General features: G+C 43.6%; 2 protein-coding genes across 7 annotated transcripts in view; one reads left to right on the plus strand and one right to left on the minus strand.

Annotated features, from left to right (window-relative positions):
- Positions 1–1,773, minus strand: part of BEND6 (BEN domain containing 6) — a 53,127-nt gene extending 51,354 nt beyond the window's left edge. The window contains exon 1 of one of the 3 annotated variants that reach the window (XM_049716249.1): positions 1,408–1,773. In XM_049716249.1, the coding sequence (XP_049572206.1) occupies positions 1,408–1,758 (351 nt within the window). In that variant the 5' untranslated portion in view covers positions 1,759–1,773. The remainder of the gene's footprint in view (positions 1–1,407) is intronic. The other 2 variants (XM_033424330.2, XM_033424329.2) reach the window with 2 other exon arrangements.
- Positions 1,774–2,027: 254 nt separating this feature from the next.
- DST (dystonin) overlaps positions 2,028–26,080 on the plus strand; it is a 494,628-nt gene continuing 470,575 nt past the window's right edge. For 3 of the 4 annotated variants that reach the window (XM_033424298.2, XM_033424315.2, XM_033424316.2), the window contains exons 1-2: positions 2,241–2,436; positions 3,003–3,037. In XM_033424298.2, the coding sequence (XP_033280189.2) occupies positions 2,256–2,436; positions 3,003–3,037 (216 nt within the window). In that variant the 5' untranslated portion in view covers positions 2,241–2,255. Of the gene's footprint in view, positions 2,437–3,002; positions 3,038–26,080 lie in introns of all 4 variants that reach the window. The other variant, XM_012532210.3, reaches the window with a different exon arrangement.

Below are 26,080 nucleotides of genomic sequence, written 5' to 3' on the forward strand. Positions count from 1 at the left end.
GGTTAATTCAGTTTTGTTGTTGTTTTAAATTACTCCACCAGGCCACTGTGAGGCAATGCGGTACAGAATTCTTCCTTTCCCGTTGTGCCCCACGCGGCAGGCTCCCAGGCTTCTCCTCAATAACCCCTGCACAGTGGATGGCAATGTGGTCTCCCACTGCAGTGGCTGCGGTATCAGGAAACCTTTGAGCTACCTGCACAAATGCAGTGCTACCTATCAGCCCCAGAGCCAGGGACCTTGTAAGCCCATCCTGCAGGCACTCTGATTCACCATTCTCACTTTATACAGCATCTGCAAGCAAGGTCCACCTTCAAACCAGAACAACTGAATGAGATAATGCTTATTTTATCATAGGAAACAAGATGTACATAAGAAAACTCAATCCATTGTTTCCCATGGTGATGAATCTGGCATTTAAGACGTGCATTATTCAATGCCTTTTTGAGTGTCCTTTAATGCTTACACGTGGTAATACGTTAAAGGCCTTAAGAACATCAATGGTAAGCCTTTATGCAGAGCTGAATAGTGTATTTTGTATAGTTAGAAAACCACACTGATCTTGAGATCCTACAAACAAATAACAAAATTAAGTATTGTCATCGATTTTTGAACTGCTTTCCGGAATTTTACAAAATACTTTATTAAGACACAATTTCTTCAGTCTCCGAAATATTCCAGAGTCCACCCTAGTAGTTACTAGCAACTCCACAAATGCAGTAATGGGTTACCTTGTCACTATAATTGCAGTTTCTCTACGCGAGCAAACAAAACAAGCAAAACCCAGCCCCGCACGGGAAAAGCCAGCACTGGCTCGGGAGCAGCAGAAGGCGACAGAACACCGGCCGGCTGAGGTCACTGTCGCAATTGGTCCGGGCCAGGTGGCCCGGCGGCCGCTGGGACAGAGGCCACTGCAGCGCCCCCGCCGCGCCTCCCGCGTCCGCACTGCGCCAGCGGCCCCAGGAAAATCTCCAACTGCAGGATTCCTTTTGCTGATTACGAAGAAAGGGGAGGCGGCAAGAGGGAGAAAGGGAGTGTGTGCGTTTTGAGTGTCATAGATCACTACTTCCTCACTCGCCCTACAAAATCTCTCCTCAAAATATTTACAAGCCAATCTCCAACTTCCTCCATCTGCTGGTTCCTCAATCTGAAATTGCCTCTGCCTCCAATTGCACTAAAGGAGGCAAGGTTTTAGGGTCAACATGGATACAAGAGGATGCAAAGTGCCCCCTTCTCGGCTGAGTGACAGAGTTCAAGTCTGCAGACCCGAGCGCTCCGCCGGGGAGCGCGCCCAGTTCAGGGGGGACGGACGGGACGGGCCCCCGTTCCGGGGGACCCCGATTCCCAGGAAAGGCCCTGCCCGGGGCTCACGCTTCGGCGTGCAGGAACCCCCCGCAAGCAATAGCTCACCCAGCTGCATCCTCCGAAGCCCCAGCCTCGGGGTGGGGCGCGGGGAGGTGGGAAGCAGGGGCAGCACCGCCTGCAGGCTCCAGTCGGCGCCTCGCGGTCTCCCCGTGGCTCCGGGGCGCCCCCTGTCGCCGGGCTTCCAGCGATCTGGGCACGGGAGGCTGGAGAGGTGGCAGCCCGGGCGTCCGGGAACGGAGGGGCGCCCGGCCCGTGCCCCCCGGACGGTGCGGACCGGCCGGCGGCCCCGCGGGATGGCGCTGGACGCTTAGGCCCGGGCGCAGCCCGCGTCTGCCGCCGGAGCCGTAGCAGCCATGTCCGCGCGCCCGCGCTGCCGCAGCCCGGCCGTGATGTCATCCGCTGAGCCCCCGCCGCGACGCCCCACGCCCGCCCCCCGCGGGCCGCCGCGTCCCCGCCCCGCCCCACGTGCTCCCGGCTTTGGGGATGCAGAGGCCGGCGGTGGCCGTGGGACGATGCGCAGAGCCCAGGTGGCCCCGTTGCCGGCGGCGCTGCCCCTCCCCGTCCGCCGCGTCTCCGGCGGGGCTGCGCCCGGGGGCTGCGCACGGGTGGGGGCGGGGGCGCCCGGGGAGGGCGGGGTGGGCTACCCGCGGCCAAGTCCGTGCCAGGTCGCCGTCTGCTGAGTCATGGCCAGCGCTGCCCTCAGCCCGGGCTCACTCGCGTAGCGCGGCGGACGCGAGTGCGCAGCCATTGGGCCGGGCGCGGGGCCGCAAGCGTCGGGCATGACGCGCTGAGCTGCGCTCGCCCGTGCCCGCAGCTCAGCGTGCGCCCCGCGCGGGTGCTTGTGCCGCCGCCCTCCAGCCCCGCCGGCAGCCGCCGCCGCTTCGCCCCGCACCATGATTGCCGCCGCTTTCCTCGTCTTGCTGAGACCCTACAGCATCCAATGTGCCCTTTTCCTCTTGTTGCTTCTGCTGGGCACCATCGCCACCATCATCTTCTTCTGCTGCTGGCACCGCAGGCTCCAGAAGGGGAGGCATCCGATGAAATCGGTCTTTTCGGGTCGTTCAAGGAGCCGAGGTAAGACACCCCGCGACGGGCTTACTCGGGCCGGAAGGAATCTTTAAGCCGATTTGAAGAGGGAAGCGCGCTCTCTGGCTTCCGCGCTGCTCCCTCTACCCTATCCACGCCCGCTCCCCTAGCCCAGTGCGTTTCCGTGTTTAGCGTCCCTGTCCCCCTCCTCGGGTCGGCCGGATTGGGGTGACCGCGGGAAGCAGATCGCCGGGAGGTGGGGGGAACGCACCAGATGCTTGGTGTCAGTGTGCTTAAGCCCTGGGGATGGCTGGAGCGGAGTCCGGGCTGCGGCAGCCTCGTCCACCCCCACCCTCCGGCCGGCGCTGGACCGTGGGGCATGGAGAGTTCGGGGCTCCCCAACTCCCCCAGAACTTTCCCTGAAACTTCTCGCGGAGAAATCACCTAGAGACCGATGGCCTAGTAAACAGCCCTCCCAGCATGCTGTCCCCACTGCGTTAGAGGCGTCCGGAACGCGCCTCCCCGACCCTCGTCCCCCGGGTAAGTCGTCCGTGACTCGGCAGGTGAAGAACAAGGAGTTAATTGACGTCTCGTTTTTCTTTTTTTTTCCGCAGATGCTGTTTTGAGATCACACCACTTTCGTTCCGAGGTAATTTATTTAGCGCGCACGCTCAAGGTCAGAAGAAGTTCTCTTTGCTGGGTACCAATATTAATCATATGGGTGTTCAGAAGCCAGTAGGGCGTTGAATGGCGAGCATGCTACCCCCAAGCCGAAAGGGACGTGTTTCCTTTTAAGTGACTCCCCAGCATGAGTGCCTAGTGAACGGTATTGGCAGATCTCTTGTGTCCTGGAGCCGCTGTGCTGGAAGGGGTGAGACAGCCCTTAAAAGCGGCCAGACCTTAGGAACTGAGCCTCGGGATGGATCTCAGTTTCCTTGACAATCTATAAATCGCCCGAAGCTTTCTGGGTGCAGGCAGCTGGCGGCGGCTGTTCACTTGGGTATCTAACCTCAGCTGGGAGCTTTTAGGGAGCTGGTGCAGAGCAGTTTGATCCATGTGCATTTTCCTTTAGACTTTCAAGTTTATATTCCTATTCACCCGGAAAGAGCTCCATGTTTTACTGGGGATGTCTGATGATTTTTGCAGAGTGATGGTGGTAGTGATCTGGCTTTACTAACAAAACGTGGACCATCCCTCCATAAACAGGTGACCTGGCTTTGCAGCAATTCAGTGGAACTGTTGTAGGACTAGTTCCGCTGGAGATAGACCAAAATGAGAAACACAAGCTCTCCCTGACCCAGCATTTCTTGATGAATTTCCAGGCCAACCCTCCACTTAATGCGAGATGATTGTCCCTCTTTTCCCACGAGTTTCACACAGCCAGGAGGGTGCTGGTAGCAATGCTTGATGCCCTTTGCTCATTTTAGCAAAGACTTCGCTCCATTGACTTGCCATTTACCTGAGAAGTTATTTTACATTTCATTTCACTAGTTAATCTAATGTTTTATTCCACCCTAGATGTTTGATTGGACTCTGGTTGCTTGAAAGCTTTTACTGCATTACTATAACATCGTTATAATGTGGCACAATGAATAATTCTACATGGAACCCCAGTGGGTGAGAACTATTAACTCAATTTAGGACTGTAAAGAGAATAAAATAACCAGTCAGATAATCAGAGGTTCCATTGCTGCCTTTACACTAACTAGCTGTGTGGTGCTGGGAAACTCTCTCAACTTCTCAGCCCTTCAACTATAAAATAGGGCCAATAGTACCTTATAGGGCTGTAGGGGGAGGGCAGGTTTACCAGTAATCATGTTAACAAAACCCCTCTTAGTTCATAGTAGCTATTCAATACTGGATAGGTATCATTACATTTTGTAAAATTGAATTAAAAATGTGTAAAAATAAAAGATCTGTCCACAAATCTTAAAGTCTTTATTAGATTAATTCAAAGTTATGTGAAACAGCATAAGCTGTGCCTGTTATGAACCAACACTTTTTGAATACCTGATTAATTTAATAGAATAACCCATTTAGAGGTGACAAAAAATAAATCACAGCCAGGGTGCGAACACCAAAATTTAGGATTTTCATTTTAAAAGGAGATCACCAGTCCAGTACGTGTAAATGATAGAACCAGAATAAGAATCCTGTTATGGGTTGTTAGATTAGTCATCAAGTGTTTCAACTAAAGCATAGGCAGAAAAAATGAGATAGGTCTACGTTTTGTCTAGTTATCTGTCAGTTAAGCATTTGTCCTGAGCTTGCATTTGGTTAGGAAAGCTGGGAGTGATTGTTTAATGCCATAGCTCATTTCACAAGATTCCTGGTACAGGTTGACATCCTGTGTGTGCTTCGTATTTGCCTTGTCTGCTGGGCTGGGAACATCATGACGGCATGGTCCAAGTCTCTCTTGTTTAGGGCTATATCCCCACTGCCTGGTGTATAATGGGCTCTTAATAAGTATTTATCAAATGAGTGAAAAATTCTCTGTGAGTGCCAGTTCTTGTAACTGGGCAAATACAACTCAGAATTGGGCCAAAAAGAAAAATGCACATTCTCAGGACGTTGCTCAGAATTCAGCATTTGCTGAATCCCAACTCTTATTTTATCTTTCTAGACTTTAAAACATTGCCCTGGAGTTTGTGTTAAAAAATGTAAATCACTAATTATAACAAAATGTATTTGGTTAGATTTTTTTTTTCTCAGAAAGTGCAATGCAGTATTAGCTTCATTTGTTGATAGGCCCCCCATGTTCCTTTTCATACCAAGTCCCTGGGTTAAACTACTCAAAGAATGTCATTTTATAAGTAAAAATCGTGAGACTGTTCCATGAGAATGTCATATTTCATCATTGTTTCATGTTCGCCACAAATAAGACATTTTCCTCTACGGAAAACAGAGGGGATTTTTTTTCCTTCTCCGTTTCTACCAAAATGCCATTTCCAGCAGGATTTTCTCCTTGAGAAATACCTATGAAGTTTTTGGATTCTAGCGTGTTAGAAAATTAGAACTTGTGTCACATAATGGCTATTCTTGTTGCTTTGTAGCAGTAGCTGCTGCAAAATAAGTATCAAAGAAAATGTTTTGATTTTCCTACAAGTTATAGTCCTGTAGAGTATTCTATTCCTCATCCCAATCTCAGTCAGTAGATAATTCACTCTCAGTATTTCCGTAGCTGTCAAATGAGGAAAATGGGTTTAGGATCTGCGGACTTATTTTGAAATGTGAAAGAGCTTTGGGAAAGCCCTGGAACACATGAGGAAGTTCAGTTAGCTCTTGGCTGCTTTACTTGGCGGAGGATATTGCTTCTGCTTTCCACACGTCCAGGAAAGTCCAATTGGAGAGGAAATTTCAGGATGTTTCTTCCCAGGTAGGGAGAGAAATACTTCTCCACGGGGGAAACCATGGCATCAGGACTCAGTGTGCTTTGGGGAAGTTCTGCAGCAGGAAAAAAAGCCACGTATCTTTTGTGAGGGGCTGCAGCTTTTCCCCCCTCACTAAGTGGATAATAAACACCTTTCTTCAACTCAGTTTCTTCCTCATGAAGCTAGAAATAAATTATTCAGAGATTTATGAGATGTTTGGGAACCATAACCACCAACAGCCCCTTTTTATTTTCATATACTTGCAAACTCATCTCTACTGGCTTAAGAGTTCTCTAAGTTTTAATAATAGCATATGAGAATGTAAAATTATTAATCTACTCAGCAAGGGCTCAATCTCCAATTCTCTGACAGATAAAAGGCCCAGTTAGATAGCTAGAAATATGTGCTTTGTATATGAAAATAAAATACTTGTACCATATATATAGTAATAAACAATATATATAGTGATGAGAGGTGATCTCACATGGAGATGGGACACAGTCTGGAAACCAAGTGTTCATTCTGGGTCTCTAAGAAGGATACTTTTCCTGGGGACTTAATAATGTTTGATGCTGTGACTTTACACAATGCTTAACTGTTTCCCTAGATGCCTGTGGTGAAGATCAGACAGTGACAGTCCTGATTTTAAGGAAATCTCGGAAAGTGATATGGGTAATTGAGGGACCATTAGATTACAAGAAAGAACCTTGTGAGCCCTTCAGTAGAGTGAAGACAATTACATATAATGCCCTTGGAGAATACCCAGCATGAACAGTGGTACATGATCCCTATTCATCAGCTCGGTGGAATAAGGGCAGCCTTGTTTGATATCAGCAGAGGCAGGAGGGTGTTTTGTGTCCATCAGGATTGAGTAAATATCTTCACTTCCTGTTTAAGGGAAAGGAACCAAAAGAGTTAACTCTAGTTAACTCAAGCGAGATAAGGACTCAGTAAGACAGGAACCCCCAGCTACATTTTGTCTGCTGTGTAGTGTTTAACTGTGTCACTCACAGCTCAAAGAATCATATGCCCAAAATTCTCAATGAAAGAGAGAGGCTAAGTGGAGTGAATTTTTAGTGGCGATTTCTTACAAAGCTGAATGGGCAAATCCTTTGGGTTTTTCCAGTAATTTTCCACGTTATTGTAGATGAAAGGATGGTCCACACTGACCCTCTTGGCCTCATCATGTTTCCAGAGAATCCCTGCACCAAACCATGGAAAAATGGTCAGTGGAATACCCATAGTTCACAGCTTGTTGTGGAATTTGCATCTTTCATTAAGGGTTACTCAGTGGATTAGAGAAACTGATAGTTTATTATTTAGTTCTCTTTTACAATTAGGTTATCTTTATAAATAAATTCTTTGCCTAGAGTTAAATTCTAGGTCTAAGTTAGTTTATGCTAATTAAATCAGTCTTAAGTTGAATTCCACACATGATACAGGGTTCATTTTGTTTCACACAATTATTTTAAAAACAAAATTTACTTTTTCATCCTTTATGAGGTATGATATTAGAGGATAGGAATAAGAATGGGTCTGAGGTGTAGTCCCTGCCTTGACGATGACTTCCAGGTCACTCCCAATATCAGTGCTGAAATTTTATAGTTACTGGTTTCTTCTGCTCCAGTAACTGAACTGACATCCAACTATGAATCACAAATCTGATGGGAGCATCAGAGGCCAAGCTGTGCAAGTAAAGCCAGTACATTTGTGAAAAAGACAAATTCACCCCATTCACCAAAGTCACTACCACCATATAATTTACCCTTACTTCAGCTACGTGGCAACAAAGCAGAATGCTAAAAGCAAAAGAAGAAGAAGAAGAAAGAAAAAAACCCACTTTTTTTTTTCATGCATCCAAACCTTTTAAATCCAGTCTAGATGAAAGTGGAAACAAAAGCTTTTTCGGAGAAGTCTGAAATCTTTGTCTAACCTCAAGGGTTAGGAATGACTCTTTTTGAGATTGCAGTTACAACATAGAAACAGGCTAATAACAAGTATTGGTTTAATGAAAGGATTACAGGAGTAAGAGTTCAAAGTCCTGGCTTTGGGTTCCAGCTCTGCCACTAACAAACTGTGCCGTCTTGGTGTCTAGTATTTTAGGGTCTCTGAGATTCAGACTTTCTGTTTTCACTGGTAACATGAAGATGATCTCTGAATCTCCTTCAGAGTAAACAGGCCCTGTTTCTGCTATGTGCAAAAAAGCATCCTGCTAAAAAAAGGCATCATGTAAAACGTGATTCCTTCTAGGAACTGAAGGCAGGTAAAGATAAAGATATAATTAGCATAAACACAAAGTAACAAATTATGTATAGAAAAGGAATGGTTGGAATACTTCTGATGACATGATTGCTTCTGGCTGGGGTGATCAGAGAAGCCTTCCAGGAGGGGGTGATATTTCTGCTGCAGCATGCAGGCTGAGTAGTACCTGGCTAGACAGACAGGGGCTCAGAGCAAACCCCAGGCCAGCAGAACCGCTTAAGAATAGGCAACGATTAAGGAAACACACCTGTTTTCAGAGCTCAGAACACGCCAATATGATTAGAAGAAAGGGGTCTTGAGATCACATCAAGATGGAAATATAAGTAGGTGCCAGCTATAATAAAAAATAATTTTTGTGTACCACTTGACAGCTGACAAAGGCTTTGACAGAACATTATTTTATTTGAATGCCTTAGGAGGGCACCTGCTGTGAGCCCTCTCAAGAGAAGGAAAGACTTTTGATTTCTTTTCTAGTAACTATGGCCAATCAGCCTGATCACTCTTTTTTCTCTGTTACGGAGAGTGGAGAGTTGTGGCCTCAGCTGCGGAGGCCTGGGACCATGATTGGCTGGGGGTCTTTCTGGTCACGCCGAAGCTGTACTCTTGCAGCGCATTGCATGTTTCAGGTCTAGTGCTCAATCATCACTGCGTTATATTTGACTGCAGACACCATATGTCCAGGGGTTTGTGACAACCTGCTCCTGTGGTCATTACAACTCCTAATGCAAAGCATAATAAATTTGCAGGCAATTTATTATGTATAAGGCTATGTAATATATTACAGTTTTTAAAAGTATTTGAAATGTGTCTCTGCTTTTAAACTTCTTCCTTGAAGAAAATCCCTCTCCCATAATTATCTGAATGTCTATTTCCTCCTCAAATCCTCAAGCCTAGCCCTTCACCCTCAGCCAGTGACTTTTGTCTCCTAACTCACAGAGAACAACTTCTTGCCCCTACAAACTACGTGACATCTTAATCTTCCCTCCCAGCCCAAGGAAAACTTCATCTGTCCTCCCTATGGGTATTTTATGCTTACGCCATGAATTCCTTGTCTTCCTGTCTCTTGGGAGCTGTTCTGTGAGTCGTCCCCTCCTTTCTCTTCTGATGCTCCCTCTCTCCTGGCCCCTGTTTCTAACACATAAACATCATAGGTGCGTCCTTTTGAAAACAACGTAAACCTCCCTATACCACCAGCTCTTCTCTTAAGAAAAGTTCTCTGAAATCTGCCATCTCCTATTCCTCGCCTCTCATTTACTCCTCAATTTAGTAAAATCTGGCTTCTGCTGCTACGACTTGAAACCACTCACCCTTAGCTCAACATTGAGTTCTAAATTGTTACATCACATATTTCCACCTTAGGTTTAATCGACTTATCTTGCATTGGACTTTGTTGGCCACTGATCCCTTCTTGAAACTCTCCCCCACCCCCAACCTTTTTTCTCTGGCCACAGCTCCCTCTGTTCCTGCACTGGACCCTCTTCCTACTTAGATGTTGACGTTCCCAACGTATTCCCTTGCTCATAATTTTTCAAATAGCTTTATTGAGATATAATTCACATACTATACAGTTCACCCATTAAAAATGTACCATTCAATGATTTTTAGTGTGTTTACAACGTTGTGCAGCCATCACACAATTTAAGAAGATGATGCAACAATGCAGTCATGCATTGTTGGTCAGCTTCTGGCTGACTCACAGTTTGCCTCTACATGGTCTGTCCTCTTCCATCAAGCCAACCCAGGCTGGTTCACATGCAGTTAGATTCAGGTTCCAATAGCAGCAAGACTGGAAGTGCACTAGGCCTCTTGAGGTCTAGGCTCTCAGCTCATAGACGGCCTCTGCTCACACATTGTTTTGGGGAGTGGGGGAAATAGAGGGCTGATGGGAGAAGTTAAATAGTGTTGTGGCCACTTTTGCAATTTTGTAGCTAATCTTTTGATTTATGTTTAGTTTGCTGCTGTCTGCTATTTCTAAAACACTCATTTTAAGCTTTTTCTGTCGTTTTCCCTGGACAGTCTTTTCTAATACCTTCGCTTACATCTGTATAAAAATTACTTCCACCTGAAATTTTTAAGCCTAACCATTTCAACAATTTTGGGGGCTATACTTTCCAGTTTTAGAATATTTTCCATCACCCCAGAAAGATTTCTCATGCCTGTTTTCCACTGATCCCTGTTCCTACCCCTAACCTGCAAAACCATGAATCTGCTTTTGGTATCTGTCTATTTGCCTTTTCTGGACATTGTATGTAAGTGGAATCATATAATAGGTAGTCTTTTGCATCTCTGGCTTCTTTCATGCATGTTAATGTTTTCTAGGTTCATCCATGTTGTAGCATGTATCAATAGTTTGTTCATTTTTATTGCTAAATGGTACTTTATTCTATGACTATACCACACTTCATTTATCCATTCACCAGTTGATGGACATTGGATTTTCCCCCAATTTTTAGCTATTATAAATAATGCTGCTGTGGATATTTGCTTGAAATCTTTGTGTGGACATATGTTTCTATTTATCTTGGGCAGATACCTAGGAGTAGAATTCCTAGCTTGTATGGTAAGTATGTATTTAATTTTTTGAGGAAATTGTCAAACTGTTTTCCAAAGTGGCTGTTCAGTGTAACATTCTCAACAGCAGGGTATGGGTTCCAGTTTCTCCACATCCTTGACAATACTTGTTATTGTCTTTTTGATCATAGCTCTTCTAGTGGGTCTGAAGTGGTATCACTTTAGTTTTCATTTGCATTTCCCTAATGACTAATGATTTTGAGCATTTTTTTCGTGTGCTTGTTAGCAGTTCAGAGATCCTAGTGAAATGTTCAAATCTTTGCCCATTTTTATTTTATTTTATTTTATTTTTTACTTTATTGAAATACTGAGTTTCGAGTTCCATCTTTAAAAACGAAATGGGCATTTTGGACAATACATTCGTTATAGAAATGAAATAAAATGGAAAGTTCTAGCAAACTAAATCATCGTCTTAAAGAAATTTCCTCCACTGCAGGAAATCTTGAATAGTCTCCTGGCCAGTCATCTGGAGCAATTCTTCACATAATTGATGATTTTAATTTAAAATTTAAGTATTCATATTCTTTATGTATACCTCTTAAGATTTTCTATTTTTTCTTGAGTCAGTTTGATAATTTGTGTCTTTCTAGAAATTTGTTCATTTTATCTAAATTGTCTAATTTGTTGGCCTAATAGTATTCTCTTTTGCTCCTTTTAATTTCTGTAGGGTTGGTATTACTTTTGTTGGTTCCTTTTGTGTTCATCCAGCCAGAAAGTTGGGGTTTGCTCTCCTATTCGTTGCACACTTCTGTGACTATGCTTGTGTCCAGGGCCAGGTGGCAGGAAGAGAGGGAAAGAATACAATGGGAGTTTGTCCTAGTTTCTTGGGATCAGAAAGGAAGGTTTCCTTCCTAAGAGTTTTATTTTCTCCTCCTTTGGGATTTCTAATGTCATTGCTCGTGGGATTGCTTGAAAGCTGAGGCTTAAGAGAACTCAGAGAAGAAAAAGATGGGGGATTTCTGCACTCTGAGTCTTAAGAATTCTCTTCTTCACTCCTCAAGCCAGAATGAGGGGACTTTTCCTGGAGCTGTCTCTGCCTCAGCTCAGTACCCAGCTCTGGGTTTCAGGCTGAGCTGCTTGCTTGCATTCAGTCTGGGGGATACTGGAGAGCAAACATGGCAAACTCATCACTGGTTTGGTGGTACTTCGAATTCTGGCCTTTTTACTTCAGGCCTCTCGCTACTCTTTGCTTTTCAGGATCCTCAGAAGCTACTCAGTGCATTCTGTCCAGGTGTACAGCCATGCTCAGTGGGAGGCATGTGCTTGTTCTAATTTATTGTAACCAGAACCAGTCTGTTTAAAAAATATTTATTTATTTATTTATTTATTTTTGGCTGCACTGGGTGTTATGGCACACAGGATCTTTGTTGAGGCATGTGGGATCTTTTTTACTTGTGGCATGTGGGCTCATAGTTGCGGCATGCCGGCTCATAGTTGCGGCATGTGGGATGAGGTTCCCCGACCAGGGAACGAACCTGGGCCCCCTGCATTGGGAGTGCGGAGTCTTACCCACTGGACCACCAGGGAAGTCCCAGAACCAGTCCGTTTTTAATTAGTCTATCCACCCTCCACCTTAAGCCCATTGCTTTCCTTCTTTTATTATTTAGTTTTTGGAAAATCTCATAGCATTTTGCCATCTAGTTAAGATGAGGTTGGCAGAAATGTGTATTGCTACATATAACTCATGCAGTACTGAAGAGTCCCCCTATTTCATTATTATGCAGAATTTTTAGGAATCTAACTTCAATACATTGTCATTTGAAAAAAATTTCTTTTCTTTTTGTTCAGTCTTGTCATTCTCCAGATTTTCTGGATTTTCCACTAATTCTTGAAAACCAAATAGATTTTATTTACAAAGAGAATAGAACTCTCACGTTAAGAAGTAATTTATCAGGGGCTTCCCTGGTGGCTCAGTGGTTAAGAATCCACCTGCCAATGCAGGGGACATGGGTTCAAGCCCTGGTCCGGGAAGATCCCACATGCCACGGAGCAACTAAGTCCATGCACCGCAACTACTGAGCCTGTGCTCTTGAGCCCACGTGCCACAACTACTGAAGCCTGTGTGCCTGGTGCCTGTGCTCTGCAACAAGAGAAACCACTGCAATGAGAAGCCCATGCATGGCAACGAAGAGCAGCCCTCACTCGCCGCAACTAGAGAAAGCCCACGCGCAGCGAGGAAGACCCAATGCAGCCAAAAATAAATAAATAAAATAAATTTATATATAAAAAAGAAGTAATTTAGCAATAGACTGTTAGGTTTCAATAACTAACTGACCAGCTCTGGAGAATCAAATCCCTGACCTGACCCAGCCTGTAGTGGCTGCAGCGAGGAGGCAGCAGGCCTCTGCGAGCATTTCCAGCAGATCCAGATTGTAACTCTTGTTTTGAAAGCTGCTGTAGGGCGTCCTGAAGGAATTACAGATATATTTGGGAAGATTTGGGGAGATGGTCCAACTTTTTTTTTTTTAAGTGAGTAGTCACAAATAGAAACTTAAAATTTTTAAAAATAAAATAAAATAATAAAATAATAATGAGGTCTAATTAATTTCTACCGTTCTGAAGTCCTTCTGCAGGATCTTAACTGTTGGTGGGCATTCTGAGAATCTCATGAAAGCTCTGGTCCACATCTCCAGAAAAATTAGAGCTACATAGACATATACTTTCTCACATACTTTCAGGTGCCTTCAGGGGCCCTCTTCATGCTCATCTGTGGATCCTGGGGCAGAGGTAGACCCCAGTTAAGAACTCCTGCAGTGAACTGACTAGATATCCTGCCTAGTTAGGGTCGCTCTGGGCAGTGCCTTGGCAGGGCGGATTGAGCTCAGGTGTGAGATGTGGTAGAAAAACTCCTGTAAATTACCCGTGATACTTGGAGAAATAGTAATTCACAAAGTTGTCCCCAGTCTACAACTTGAAATGCCAGCTCAGATCTTTTTCCTGCAGCCAGGAGGTAGGAGGTACCCTTCAGGCTGATGCGATTGCTCCAAGTTTGTTTGTTTGAACTGAAGAAGTGTGTGTTCAGGAATATATGGGGCTACAGAAGCTCCCTGGGGAGATGTTTCTCAGCGCCCCCCCCCCTTCATCATGCTGCAGAGATAGGGCCGCGTGAGAGGTGTAGTGGGGAGGGTCCTGACCATACAGAGAGGTGGTAGGGAGGGTCCTGACTTAGGCATTGAAGACCTGCGGTCAAGCCTGTTCCTTAGCTCACCTTGAGGGTAAGTCACTTATTATTGCTGAGATTCCCTTTCTCTTTGGGTAAACTAGAAATAGCAATGCCTGTTCTTTTTTTTTTTTTTTTTACAATTTTATTTGTTTATTTATTTTGGGCCATGTAGCATGTGGGATCTTAGTTCCCCAACCAGGGATCAAATCCGTACCCCCTGCATTGGAAGCGTGGAGTCTTAACCACTGGACCACCAGGGAAGTCCCTCTGTCTTTTAACAGGACCTGTGAGAATCAGTGACAGTAATATATGTGATTTTTAAAATACCTAAGCCACTCAAATGGAAAGATAAAGGGATGCATAGCATAATAGCTATGACAGAATGGCACCTTCATTCACCACGCGTTTATTCACCGCATTAGATGATAGTAAATACCTATCATCTAATACCACAGGACATATTTAATTTCCCTGTGCTCCTGGTTGGGAAAATGGCCCTTCTATCTCTCAAATACTTTTTAGAATCTCCTCATTGTATATAGAAGAGAGAATAAAAGGAAGTTTGGTGATACAGAATGAGAAAGTCAAATGATTTGTGTGACATTTAGGTTGGAAAGATCAGTAATTGAGTAGTTATATTAGTTTTTTTTTAACATCTTTATTGGAGTATAATTGCTCTACAATGGTGTGTTAGTTTCTGCTTTATAACAAAGTGAATCAGTTATACATATACATATGTTCCCATATCTCTTCCCTCTTGCGTCTCCCTCCCTCCCACCCTCCCTATCCCACTCCTATATTAGTTTGTAAAATGATAGTCAAGGGGAGCAGGATGCTTTTAGGCTCTTCTGAAAATAGTGAGATCTCACCCTGCTCTACATCCTGTGCTGGAGATGACCTAGTTATGGGGAATGATAATAGCTGCCATTTTCTGAGAGTGTGCCTGTCTTTATAGATGTTCTATCTCATTTAATCAGCCCTTGCCCAGTGACTCCCAAAGCTGAAATCCCAGCCTTGGCTCTTTTACCTGCAGAGCCCATGCTTGTAGCTACCGAGAAACAGGAAAGTGGGGCTGAATTACAATGAGCTGAACTGGCATTTGCCCTTCCTAAGGTTCATAGGGATCAGTGTTAACTCACAGCCTTTAACCTTGAAAACTGAGAATAACCTTTGACCTTGCTCTTCAGGACTTAGAGATAGTGGTAATTGCCATCTGAAAGCAGGGTGGGGACTCAGATAGAAGCAAGTTTTCTTTTTTTATTAATTAAAATTAAATTAATTAAATTTTGGCTGCGTTGGGTCTTCATTGCTACATGTGGGCTTCTCATTGCGGTGGCTTCTCTTGTTGTGGAGCACGGGCTGTAGGTGCGCGGGCTTCGGTAGTTGCAGTACACGGGCTCAGTAGTTGCGGCTCGCGGGCTCTAGAGCGCGGGCTCAGTAGTTGTGGCTCACGGGCTTAGTTGCTCTGTGGCATGTGGGATCTTCCTGGACAAGGGCTCGAACCCGTGTCCCCTGCATTGGAACGTGGATTCTTAACCACTGTGCCACCAGGGAAGTCCCGGAAGCAAGTTTTAACTTAAAGAAGTAAGGTTCTCTGAGCTCCACTTGTTAATTTTTGAAATCCTCAAAGAAATGAATTTCCATTATTTAATCTATTTTCTGAGAGCTTTTTTTCCAACATATTGGAATTTACATTTCTGAGTTATAAGATACAGAGCAATAAGATTATAACAACATGCAAATACAGTGCATTTTCTCCATTATTGGTAGAAAGAAAATGTGCTGGTGTTTCCACAGATGCAGTCAGTGTATTTGTTAGGCTGAATTCCCCCTCATTCTGGGTCTGCTGGTTACATTACCGACGTGGCAGAACAGAAGAAAGCAAAGGCTGAATTTTAAGTAACATTCCTAGTTGTTTAGACTCTCTTAAAAATATTCGGAATACCTAGCTATATGTCTGAGTCATCTGCTGTACTGGGTGGGAGGTAAAATTGGGAAATTTTGGCTGGCTACTGCTATGTTACAATTTCTCTAGAAACCTCAAGAAAATAATGGACTCAGGCATGCCTTGAGCTTTTCTCTGAGAAACTATGGCAACGGGCCTTTTAATTAAAGCTGAAGTAGTGTGTGTGGCTTAGGAAAACAGAGAGATGCTGCCAACTGATAGGGAGAGTGTACAAGAATAATCCAGACAACTAAAAAAAAATTCATCTTAAATCTGTTTGGTAATTCTTTGTTCTCTATATTGTTCAAAGAAATGGTAGGAAACTTTTTTTACTGGATATCAGTATTTGACTTTGGAAATGTTATATATATATATATTTAAGAGAATATAGTTTCCTGATCACGTTTTTTAAGATTATTGTTCAAATGAATTTATATTTCCTGAGTACACGTTAACTGACAGATGGAAGGCCAGCCCGGAGGGCAGCCAACCTAGGGTGGTCACAGAATGGATGCTATTTCCATTTTGATAATGGAGGTTGTTTACATGCCCCAGTGGAATGCACTGGTGGGTTGAATATCAGCAAATTAGTAAACTGTTCCCCTCTTGAGCTGAACCGTTGACAGCCCACATGCTAGAATTTATAAACTCAGAGCATACCAAACAGTAATTTAAAAAACAGAAGCTAAATGGAAAAGCAAGAGTTGCCATTTTTCTCAGATCAAAATCTGTGTTGTGCTAACATGTCCCCCTGCCCCAGTGATGGAAAGATTTTATCACCCTCTTTGCCAGAAAGAATTTGAGTTTATGCCTATTGTTTTGGTACTTCCACTCACTCTTAAGAATGTACCTGTTTGGAAGATGAATTGTGTAGTCACCTGATAAGGGCAGTAGCTGGAGAGGGGAGGGGCATCTGATGAAATACAATGTCGTGGTGACAAACATAAAGCTGGGGACAGGGAAGGAACCGGCTCTTACGATAGTCTGTTATCTGGTCTCCTTGCCTCTGGTTCCAGTCCGCCTCTTGCTATACTGTTGGCAGAATTAGTTACCTGTAGTCAGATCTGACTTCCCACACTGTCTGCCTGCGAGATTAGTAATTTTTTTGCAGCCTCAGCTCCAACCACCTCCAACGGGTGCATACCCTAAACTCAGACAAGGCTCAGCTGCCTCATGTTCACTGTCCTGTGTTTTCATACTGTTGCCAGTGCTGGAATTCTACTCTTTTTTTGGTGTGTGTGTGGCAATTCCTACTCCTACTTCAAAAGGAGGATTAAACATTGCCTCTTTCCTCCGTTTATCTCACAATCCTCCTTTAATCCTCCTGAACATCTCCCTCCAGGACCAGATGAGGACCCCAGGTGTGGGGACTGACACATCTGTCTTCTCAAAGCAGGTACTGTGTACTTTTCATCTTGTTTCTCCATAGCCTTGTGTGGCATTTGGCGTGTGATGGGTCCTTACTCACTGTGTGTTGAATATTTGATGTTCGGTAAATGTTTGATGAAACGATGAATGGGATTAAGTGGGTAAAATAGTTGGAGTCACTAGGGCACATGTGAGAAAACACAAAGTATTTGAAATTTGGTTCTGCTGTTTTCCCTCCTCTTTCTCATCCTCCTTCTCCTCTGGGTACCACTGCTCTCAGGCTGTTTTTTGGTTTCCCAGAGCACTTTCCTCCGCATCTAATAGGCTTGCCCTATCCCAAGTGCCCCTGATCTCCTGCAACACCCTTTCCTCCCCAGACTTCTACCTTCAACTCCAGTCAGAATGCCATTTCCGTACTGAAGAATGCAGCTAGACATAATTAGAGGATAATCACGTCAACCTAATTCATTCCACGTTATAAAAGACTGACAGGGAGGCCCCAGGAAGTGTCTGAAATTTGGATTTAACAATACACGGGGTTGCTTGTCTGTTCAAATTTCTGACTGAGTGTATTACCTTCCCTTTCATGCAGTATATTAATGCCCTCTCTACACAGGTTTTTATGCCAGGATTTTGGATTATGTTACTCAGTCATGACAAAGGAATATTTTGAGAGCTGCCTTGCCTGTGACCCATTTCAGTAAAATTACTGCCTTTGTTCAGCAGCATTTGTCAGTAATTTGAACACTTTTTTGCATCTTTTTTTTTTTACATAAATGAACATTGGAAAAATGACTGCTGATGCTGGTGTTGGGATATTAAATCTCATACAGCTGATGCACTTCGGACAGAGATGTACAAAATCATCAGGTGAGGCAAGAGAGTCAATTCTTAGCCTCAAATGTCTGCTCATGGAATTGAAGGCCATCTACAGTCTTTTATTACATAGGAAAAAAAAGCCAAAGCAAGGGACCTGTCTGGAATTCTGGAACTCTGTCCTTGAAGGTTGTGTGTAAAGGGGGAGCTATTACTAAGGATTTTTTATCTTATGTTTTAGTTTCTGGGCCTCCAACCTAAATATCTCTTATGTGACTTCCTCACATTTCATTTCTTCTGTGCTTTCACAAACACATTTTGTACAGAGGAGGGGCTGCCTGTAAAAGGTAAGGAAGATGTGCCCGGGTTTCCTTTAAGCTGCCCCCTCTTGGATGTTATTAACTCTTGGTTTAAACCCTTCTAACAGCTGGAATCTCGCCAATACCTTTGCTACAACTAATTTAGTAGATCCCAAGGTCAGGGCCCTGTAAGCCAGGCTGTGGCATATGCCCTGGGTTGGGTACTGGCACCCACAAGAGGAGGCCAGAGGCTCTGCAAACCATCACCACTTTCCTTACCTGTTTTCCTTATCCATCTGGGAACCACCAGAGCCTAGAGGACAGCTTACTCTGGACCATTGGCTCTGAAGGGCTCAGTCTAACCAGAAGAGTGAACCCAGCTGACTGAGAGAGGCCTTCCATCAGAAACCTTGGAATAAAATCAAGTTGAATAAGACCTGCCCCTACCTTTGAAGAGCTCTCTTTTTCTTCTTCTTTTTTTTTTTAATCTCACAGTGATGTGTAAGCCGATGAGAAATTTGTCATTCATTGAAGTTAGTGTGAATGCTTCCTTTCTTCTCTTCTTTGGCTGTACCTGTATTTCCCCAAGTTTCTGTGTCTTGGGTGCAGAGTCAGGGTGTAAACTGGGATTATTGTGTGTGTGTTTTTTCTGACTCTACATGTAAGATTTTCATAATGGGATTGGGGGAGTGGAGAAAGGTAACAGGAAAAACTTTTTGTGTGCTGGTGTCTCTTCCCTGTGGGATTAAAGATTTAGTTTGGTAGCATTTGCTGTTACTGTTTATTTTAATATTATTTTAACTTTTGCATAGGTATTCAAATATTCAATAGTCAAAAATTAGAACATATAAAAATATATCAGTGAGAATTCTTTATCCCATTCTTGTTCCTCACTTTTTAGGAAATTTAGATAACCACTCTTCTTAGTTTCTTGTGAATCTTCTCATTATTTATTTTTCTATATATGAGGAAGTAGAAATTCATTTTATTTTTCTCTTATATGAATAGTAACTGTGTATACTATTTGCATCTTGTTTTACTCAATGCACCTAGCTGAACTTTCCATTAGTATTCTATTTCTTTTTATGGCAACATAGTATTCCATTAGATGCAAGCATATAAGGCAATTAACCATCCTCCTGTTACTGACACTTGGGAATTTTCTAATCTTTTGTTGTTATAAACAATGCTTAAATGTAAAACCTTAGTCATTTCACATGTGTGCAAATATTATCTGTAGGATGAACTCTCAGAAGGAGAATTATGGGGTCAAAAGTTAATATATTTCCCTTTTGATAAATGTTACCATATGGCCCTCCATAATGGTCTGTTTTAATTATTGAGGCTTCATAACATGTTGTAGTCCTCTCTTATTAAAATACACTTTTGCTTTGCTATTCTTTTGAATGATTTCTTTCTTGCAGGTTGTCTAATTCTAAGGAAAAAGACAGTATTTTTATTTGAGACCACATTAAATGGGAATTTTGCTAAAGGAGAATGGAATCTTTATCATTTTGAGTTTTCCTGTCTAAAAACTGGTATCCTTTTCTATTAGTTCAATTCTTCTTTTGTGGAGGAGTGTTTTTCATGTAGTTCTTTCACATTTTTGGTTAAGATTATTTCTAGTATTTTATCTTTTTGGTTGTGGTTAAAAGTGAGTCTTTCTTTTCCATTATATCTTCTATTTGTAGTTCTGTACAAACAGTTGGTTTCATTATCTTAATCTTGTAATCTTCTAACGTACTTCATTATTTCATGGTTTGTAGTACTTCTCCGTGGAGTCCCTTTGGGTTTTCCAGGTATAAAACACATCGTCTGAGACTAGAGATTATTGTACATCCTCCTTTCCAACTTTCACATTTCTTATTCATTTCACTTGTATGTTTGCATTGGCTAGGACATCCCACAAAATGTTAAGTAATAGTAATAAGAGTAGGTAACCTTTTCCTGTTCCTGACTTTATAAGAATGTTCCTGGGGTTTCCCTATGAAGCTTTTGGGTTGAGATAAATACATTTTATCATGCTTCAGAAGTATCCCTCTGTGCTGGTTTACCCTTGGCCTCCTGGCTTCACCTCGCCCTTGTATACTGTACTCCGGTGTGGAGCTGGGGCTCTGTAGACCACATTTTCCAGATGCCTGTGATAGCTGCTTCCCGATGGGATCTGTCATTAGGAGGGAGGAACACTTCCTGTCTCCTCTGCTCCTGGCAGAGGTGCCCAGTAGAGGCTCTCAGCACAGCCTCCAGCTTTTTCTCTAGACTTTGAGAACCAGCCTCACCTCTGCGCATAGGTACAGCAGCCAGGCTGTGTCCCTCCCTGGAGGTGTGAGCCCTCCCCTGAGCCCCTGAGGGGCTGACGGCACCTGAGCAGTGGGCTCTTCTCACAGGTCCGAGCTCCAGCTTTGTGGGGCCTCTCCTCTGAGCCCCGACATTCTTGTAACCTGATTGCTTCCCCTCCCTCCAGCTCAATGGGTGTTAGTGGCTTCCTGCAGTTGTTATCGCTAGGTTAACATTCTACCGTTCCAGTCCTCTAGCACCTGTTTCACCAATTCCCTTTATTAAATCCCCTGTTTTGAAATACTTTCTGCTTTCCCGAAAGCACCCAGTCTGATGACTCATCTGTTCCTGTTTTATTGAATGTTTTTATCAAGATTGTTTCCTGATATTTTTTCCCCAATGCTTTTTCTGTGCCAATGGAGGTGATTGTGTGTGTGGTTTTTTCTTTAGACCCGTGAAATATAATAATGGATTTTCTAATGCTGGACTTTTCTTGAATTACTGTAATAAATCTCCCTTCATCATGGTGTACTTGTCTCATGGGCTGCTGATTCTACTAGCTGATATTTTCATTAATATTTTTGCATTAACATTTGCATATGAGACTGGTCTGAAGTTTTCTCTTTTTGGGTGGTCTGTGTCAGGTTTTCATTTCAATGCTGTTAGTTGCTTTGTAAACGTTTGGGGTTTCCCATGTTTTTTCTAAGCTCTGGAACCATTCAAATAACATTTAACATTAACCATTCCTGGTTTCTGTTATTGTATCTCATTTTATTTCTTAAAGTTTGGTGGCATTCCTTTGTAAGATTCTCTGGGATTGGTGCTTGTTTGGTATCATATAATGGGAGATCTATGATGTCTGATGCTGCATTAGCTGAGCTAGTTGAGAAAAGGTTTTGTGGGTGCCAGAGCTGATCCAAACCAAGCTGTGAAACCCATAGTGTGTCTTTGGTGCCCTTTTAATCCCATGATCATTGTACTCATGTCTCTAAGTAATTCTCCCTCTTACCTGCTCCTCTTTTCTGTCCTATTCTGATGCCAGTCCCTGCTGAGGTTTCCTGCTACTAACTGGTACAGTTTTGGGGATATGACCCAAATGCTTACATTTAAAAAAATTTTAAATTTATTTTATTAAAGTATAGTTGATTTGCAATGTGTTAGTTTCTGGGGTAGAACAAAGTGACTCAGAGATATATATATATATATATATATATATTTTAATATATATTCTTTTTCATTATGGTTTATCACAGGATATTGAATATAGTTCCCTGTGCTATACAGTAGGACCTTGTTGTTTATCCATTCTGTATATAATAGTTTGCATCTGCTAATCCCAAACTCCCAGTACTTCCCTCCCTGCCACCCCACCCTTGGCAACCACAAATCTGTTCTCTATGTCTGTGAGTCTGTTTCTGTTTTGTAGGTAAGTTCATTTGTGTCATATTTTAGATTCCACATATAAGTGCTATCATATGGTATTTGTCTTTCTCTTTCTGACTTCACTTAGTATGATCATCTCTAGGGCCATCCAGATTGCTGTAAATGGCATTATTTCATTTTTTTTTTTTTTTTTTGCGGTACGCTGGCCTTTCACTGTTGTGGCCTCTCCCGTTGCGGAGCACAGGCTCCGGATGCGCAGGCTCGGCAGCCATGGCTCATGGGCCCAGCCGCTCCACGGCATGTGGGATCCTCCTGGACTGGGGCACGAACCCATGTCCCCTGCCTCGGCAGGCGGACTTCCAACCACTGCGCCACCAGGGAAGCCCTATTTCATTCTGTTTTATGGCTGAATAATGTTCTATGGTATATATATGCCACATTTTCTTTACCCATTCATCTGTTGATGGACATTTAGGTTGTATCCATGTCTTGGCTATTGTAAATAGTGCTGCTATGAACATAAGATTGCATATATCTTTTTGAATTATAGTTTTGTCTGGATATATGCCCAGGAGTGGGATTTCTGGATCATATGGTAGCTCTATATTTAGTTTTTTAAACTGTACTGTTCTCCACAGTGGCTGCACCAATTTACATTCCCACCAGCAGTGTAGGAGGGATCCCTTTTCTCTACACCCTCTCCAGCATTTATTATTTGTAGACTTTTTAAAAAAATTATTATTTATTTTCTTTATTCTTTTTGGCTGCGTCGGGTCTTAGTTGTAGCACATGGGATCTTTGTTGAGGCATGTGGGATCTTTCGTGTGACGCTCGGGCTTCTCTCTAATTGTGGCCCTCAGGCTTCTCTCTAGTTGTGGCGTGCGGGTTTTCTTTCTCTGGTTGTGGCATGTGGGCTCCAGGGCGCATGGTCTCTGTAGTTGTGGCTCGCGGGCTCCAGAGCGTGTGGGCTCTGTAGTTGTGGTGTGTAGGCTCCAGAGTGTGTGGGCTCTGTAGTTTGCGGCACACGGGCTCTCTCACTGAGACTCACGAGCTCAATAGTTGTGGCACGCGGGCTTAGTTGTCCCGCAGCATGTGGGATCTTAGTTCCCAAGCACACATCGAACCTGCGTCCCCTGCGTTGGAAGGCAGATTCATTACCACTGGACCACCAGGGAAGTCCTTATTTGTAGACTTTGTGATGATGGCCATTCTGACTGGTGTGAGGTGCATACCTCGTTGTAGTTTTGATTTGCATTTCTCTAGTAATTAGCGATGTTGAGCATCTTTTCATGTGCCTGTTGGCCATCTGTATGTCTTCTTTGGAGAAATGTCTATTTGGATCTTCTGCTCAGTTTTTGATTGGGCCGTTTGTCTTTTTGTTATTGAGTTGTATAAACTTTTTGTGTATTTTGGAAATAAAGTCCTTGTTGGTTGAGAAATGCTTGCATTTTAATAGCAGAATCATGAATGTGGTCATGACAAATTCTTGGGTCCTAGTACTTCATTTTCTGTGTCCCCTCTGTCTTCTCTTTTAGGTTCTCCAAAAGTCTGAGGTGAGGCATAAGTGTACCAGGTTGGGGAGAGTGCATCTTCCCATGGACTCAGTTAATAAGTTTTCCACTCAGGAACGTTAGGGGGTCCCCAGCCTTCTTTAAAAAACCCATCAGGGTCACCACGTAGCTACCTTGGAGTAAGTAAAGGAAAAGATGGAATAACACCTTGTCAAGTTTCTGATCTCAACTCTAGCCTCCTATCTCATCAATTATTTTCACCCTTTCTCTGGCCAGCAGGCCTTTCCTTGCCCTTGACTCGTTTTTGAAGCTGTGACCCTGGCTTCTCACCCAGTGCTTCCCTCCCGCATGAACTGACCATCTCCTCAATTGCTGTGCAGTGTCTCCTGAGCACGCTTCATGTTACCTTCATTGCATCCCTTGCTTTACGTCTCCATTCCCCTCTGGACTGGCCACTCCTGGGCTGCGTTCTGTGTCTCTTCACTTTTGTTTCCAGGGCTTACAGTGCTGCACATAGGAGGCCTCAAATATCTTAGTTGAATTATTGAATAAATGAAACCCAAGTAAATGTGGACACAAAGAAAGATGGATAGCAAATGGATAAATGGACCCTGAAGGGGCTTCAATACCATGTGCCAGAAACTAAAAGGATTTTTAAAAATAGTTCACTTGCAACTGTATGAAAGCAAACATGGTGTTTTCATTCAGAGGGAATTTAATTTATATTTGATATGTTTACATTGCGGATGCTTTCCTGGCAATACACGTTTTAAATCTGCTTACTCAGAAGATGTACATCAGAATAAGTCAGAAAGACAGTTTTCAAAATCTAAAAGCCTCTGGCGGCTTTTTAATAATTCACCTTTTGTATCAGGAAATTTGTGTTTTTCCTTCCTGCTTCAGGGAATGATGATAGGAGAGGTAAGGGACACAAAGGGAGTAATACGGGGGCTAAGTATAGATCTTTGGGGAGATGGGCTGACCTGAGAGTGGAGGATTAAATTGAGGGGTTTGCGGGAAATCAAAGCTCTTTCCATGATGCTGCTTCCACCTGCAAAGTGTAAACATAAATAGAACATGGGATTAGGTTTTGCTTGAATGTGTTCCCATCTTGAGCTGCTGGAAAAATTTTATCTTATTTTATTTTTTATAAATTTATTTATTTATTTTTGGCTGTGCTGGGTCTTCGTTGCTGCGCATAGGCCTTCTCTAGTTGCGGCGAGCGAGGGCTATTCTTCCTTGCGGTGCGCGGGCGAGGGCTATTCTTCCTTGCGGTGCGCGGGCTTTTCATTGCAGTGGCTTCTCGTTGCGGAACATGGGCTCTAGGTGTGCGGGCTTCAGTAGTTGTGGCACGTGGGTTCAGTAGTTGTGGCTCACGGGCTCTAGAGCGCAGGCTCATTAGCTGTGGCGCACGGGCTTAGTTGTTCCGCGGCATGTGGGATCTTCCTGGACCAGGGCTCGAACCCGTGTCCCCTGCATTGGTAGGGAGATTCTTAACCACTGCACCAGCAGGGAAGTCCTAGAAAATTTTTAATTGGCAAGTGCTGTTTGGATGACAAAGGGAGGAATTTCAAATTCCTTGGACCCACTTTAGGCACAGAAATTATTCCAGACCATCAGAACACTGTTATCCTTATCTTACGGCTCCACTAATGCTACCTGCCCAGAGTACATCCCAGTGTATTCGTGTGTTCTTTATTCTTACTCTCTAGGTAGATATTTTATGTGCCAGTTTTTCTTATAGATGTACTAAATTATGTTTAGTCATGCTGAATCGTGTAGGGACAGTTTTGGAAGAGATTTGCACATGTGTCTATGCTTATTATTGAATTGTATAAGTGGTCAAAATTAATCTTTATAAAGAGTTTAGCATCACTCCAAAATGAAGGAAAATTATTTGATGGTGACAGTATGAATTTGCTGATTTGATAACTTGGCTTCACAGGTGTTTTTCACTTTATCCACTGCGATAGAAGAAGATTAATTCTTTTAAAATATTTTATTTATTTATTTATTTATGTATTTATGTATTTATTTATTTATTTTTGGTTGCATCAGGTCTTTTGGTTGCACAGGATATTCGTTGAGGCATGTGGGATTTTTCGTTTCAGCGTGCAGGCTTCTCTCTAGTTGTGGCCTGCGGGTTTTCTCTTCTCTAGTGGTGCTTGGGCTCCAGGGTGTGTGGGCTCTGTAGTTGTGGCGTGCAGGTTCCTGAGAGTTTGGGCTCTGTAGTTTGCTGCACACAGGCTCTCTGGTTGAGGTGCGTGAGCTCAGTAGTTGTGGCGTGCGGGCTTAGTTGCCCCGTGGTATGTGAGATCTTAGTTCCCTGACCAGGGATTGAACCCCCGTCCCCTGCATTAGAAGGCAGATTCTTTACCACTGGACCACCAGGGAAGTCCCAAAGAAGGTTAATTCTTACCTGTAAATCAATATGAGTGCTTCATTCTACCCACCAGAGCTCATTTCTGTCTTCTCTTGGTGGGGGATGAGGGCTGTGGGTGCAGGATGGAGCCTGTAGGGGGTTGATCTTGTGGTTTCTTCAGACAAAGTGTCCTCCCCTCATCCCCAGGGAGACGCTTCTCCTCTCCAAGGGCACACAATGTGGACACCCCTGCTGCCTCCTGTCCTTGACATCGATGCACACTGGATCCCAGTAAGATCCAATAAGGCTTTAGCTGAATGCTCCAAAACGCCGAGGGTGGGAGGAGAGAGGGTCAAGGCTCTGT

The sequence above is a fragment of the Orcinus orca genome, chromosome 10, assembly GCF_937001465.1.
Source record: "Orcinus orca chromosome 10, mOrcOrc1.1, whole genome shotgun sequence".
Lineage (NCBI taxonomy): Eukaryota > Metazoa > Chordata > Mammalia > Artiodactyla > Delphinidae > Orcinus > Orcinus orca.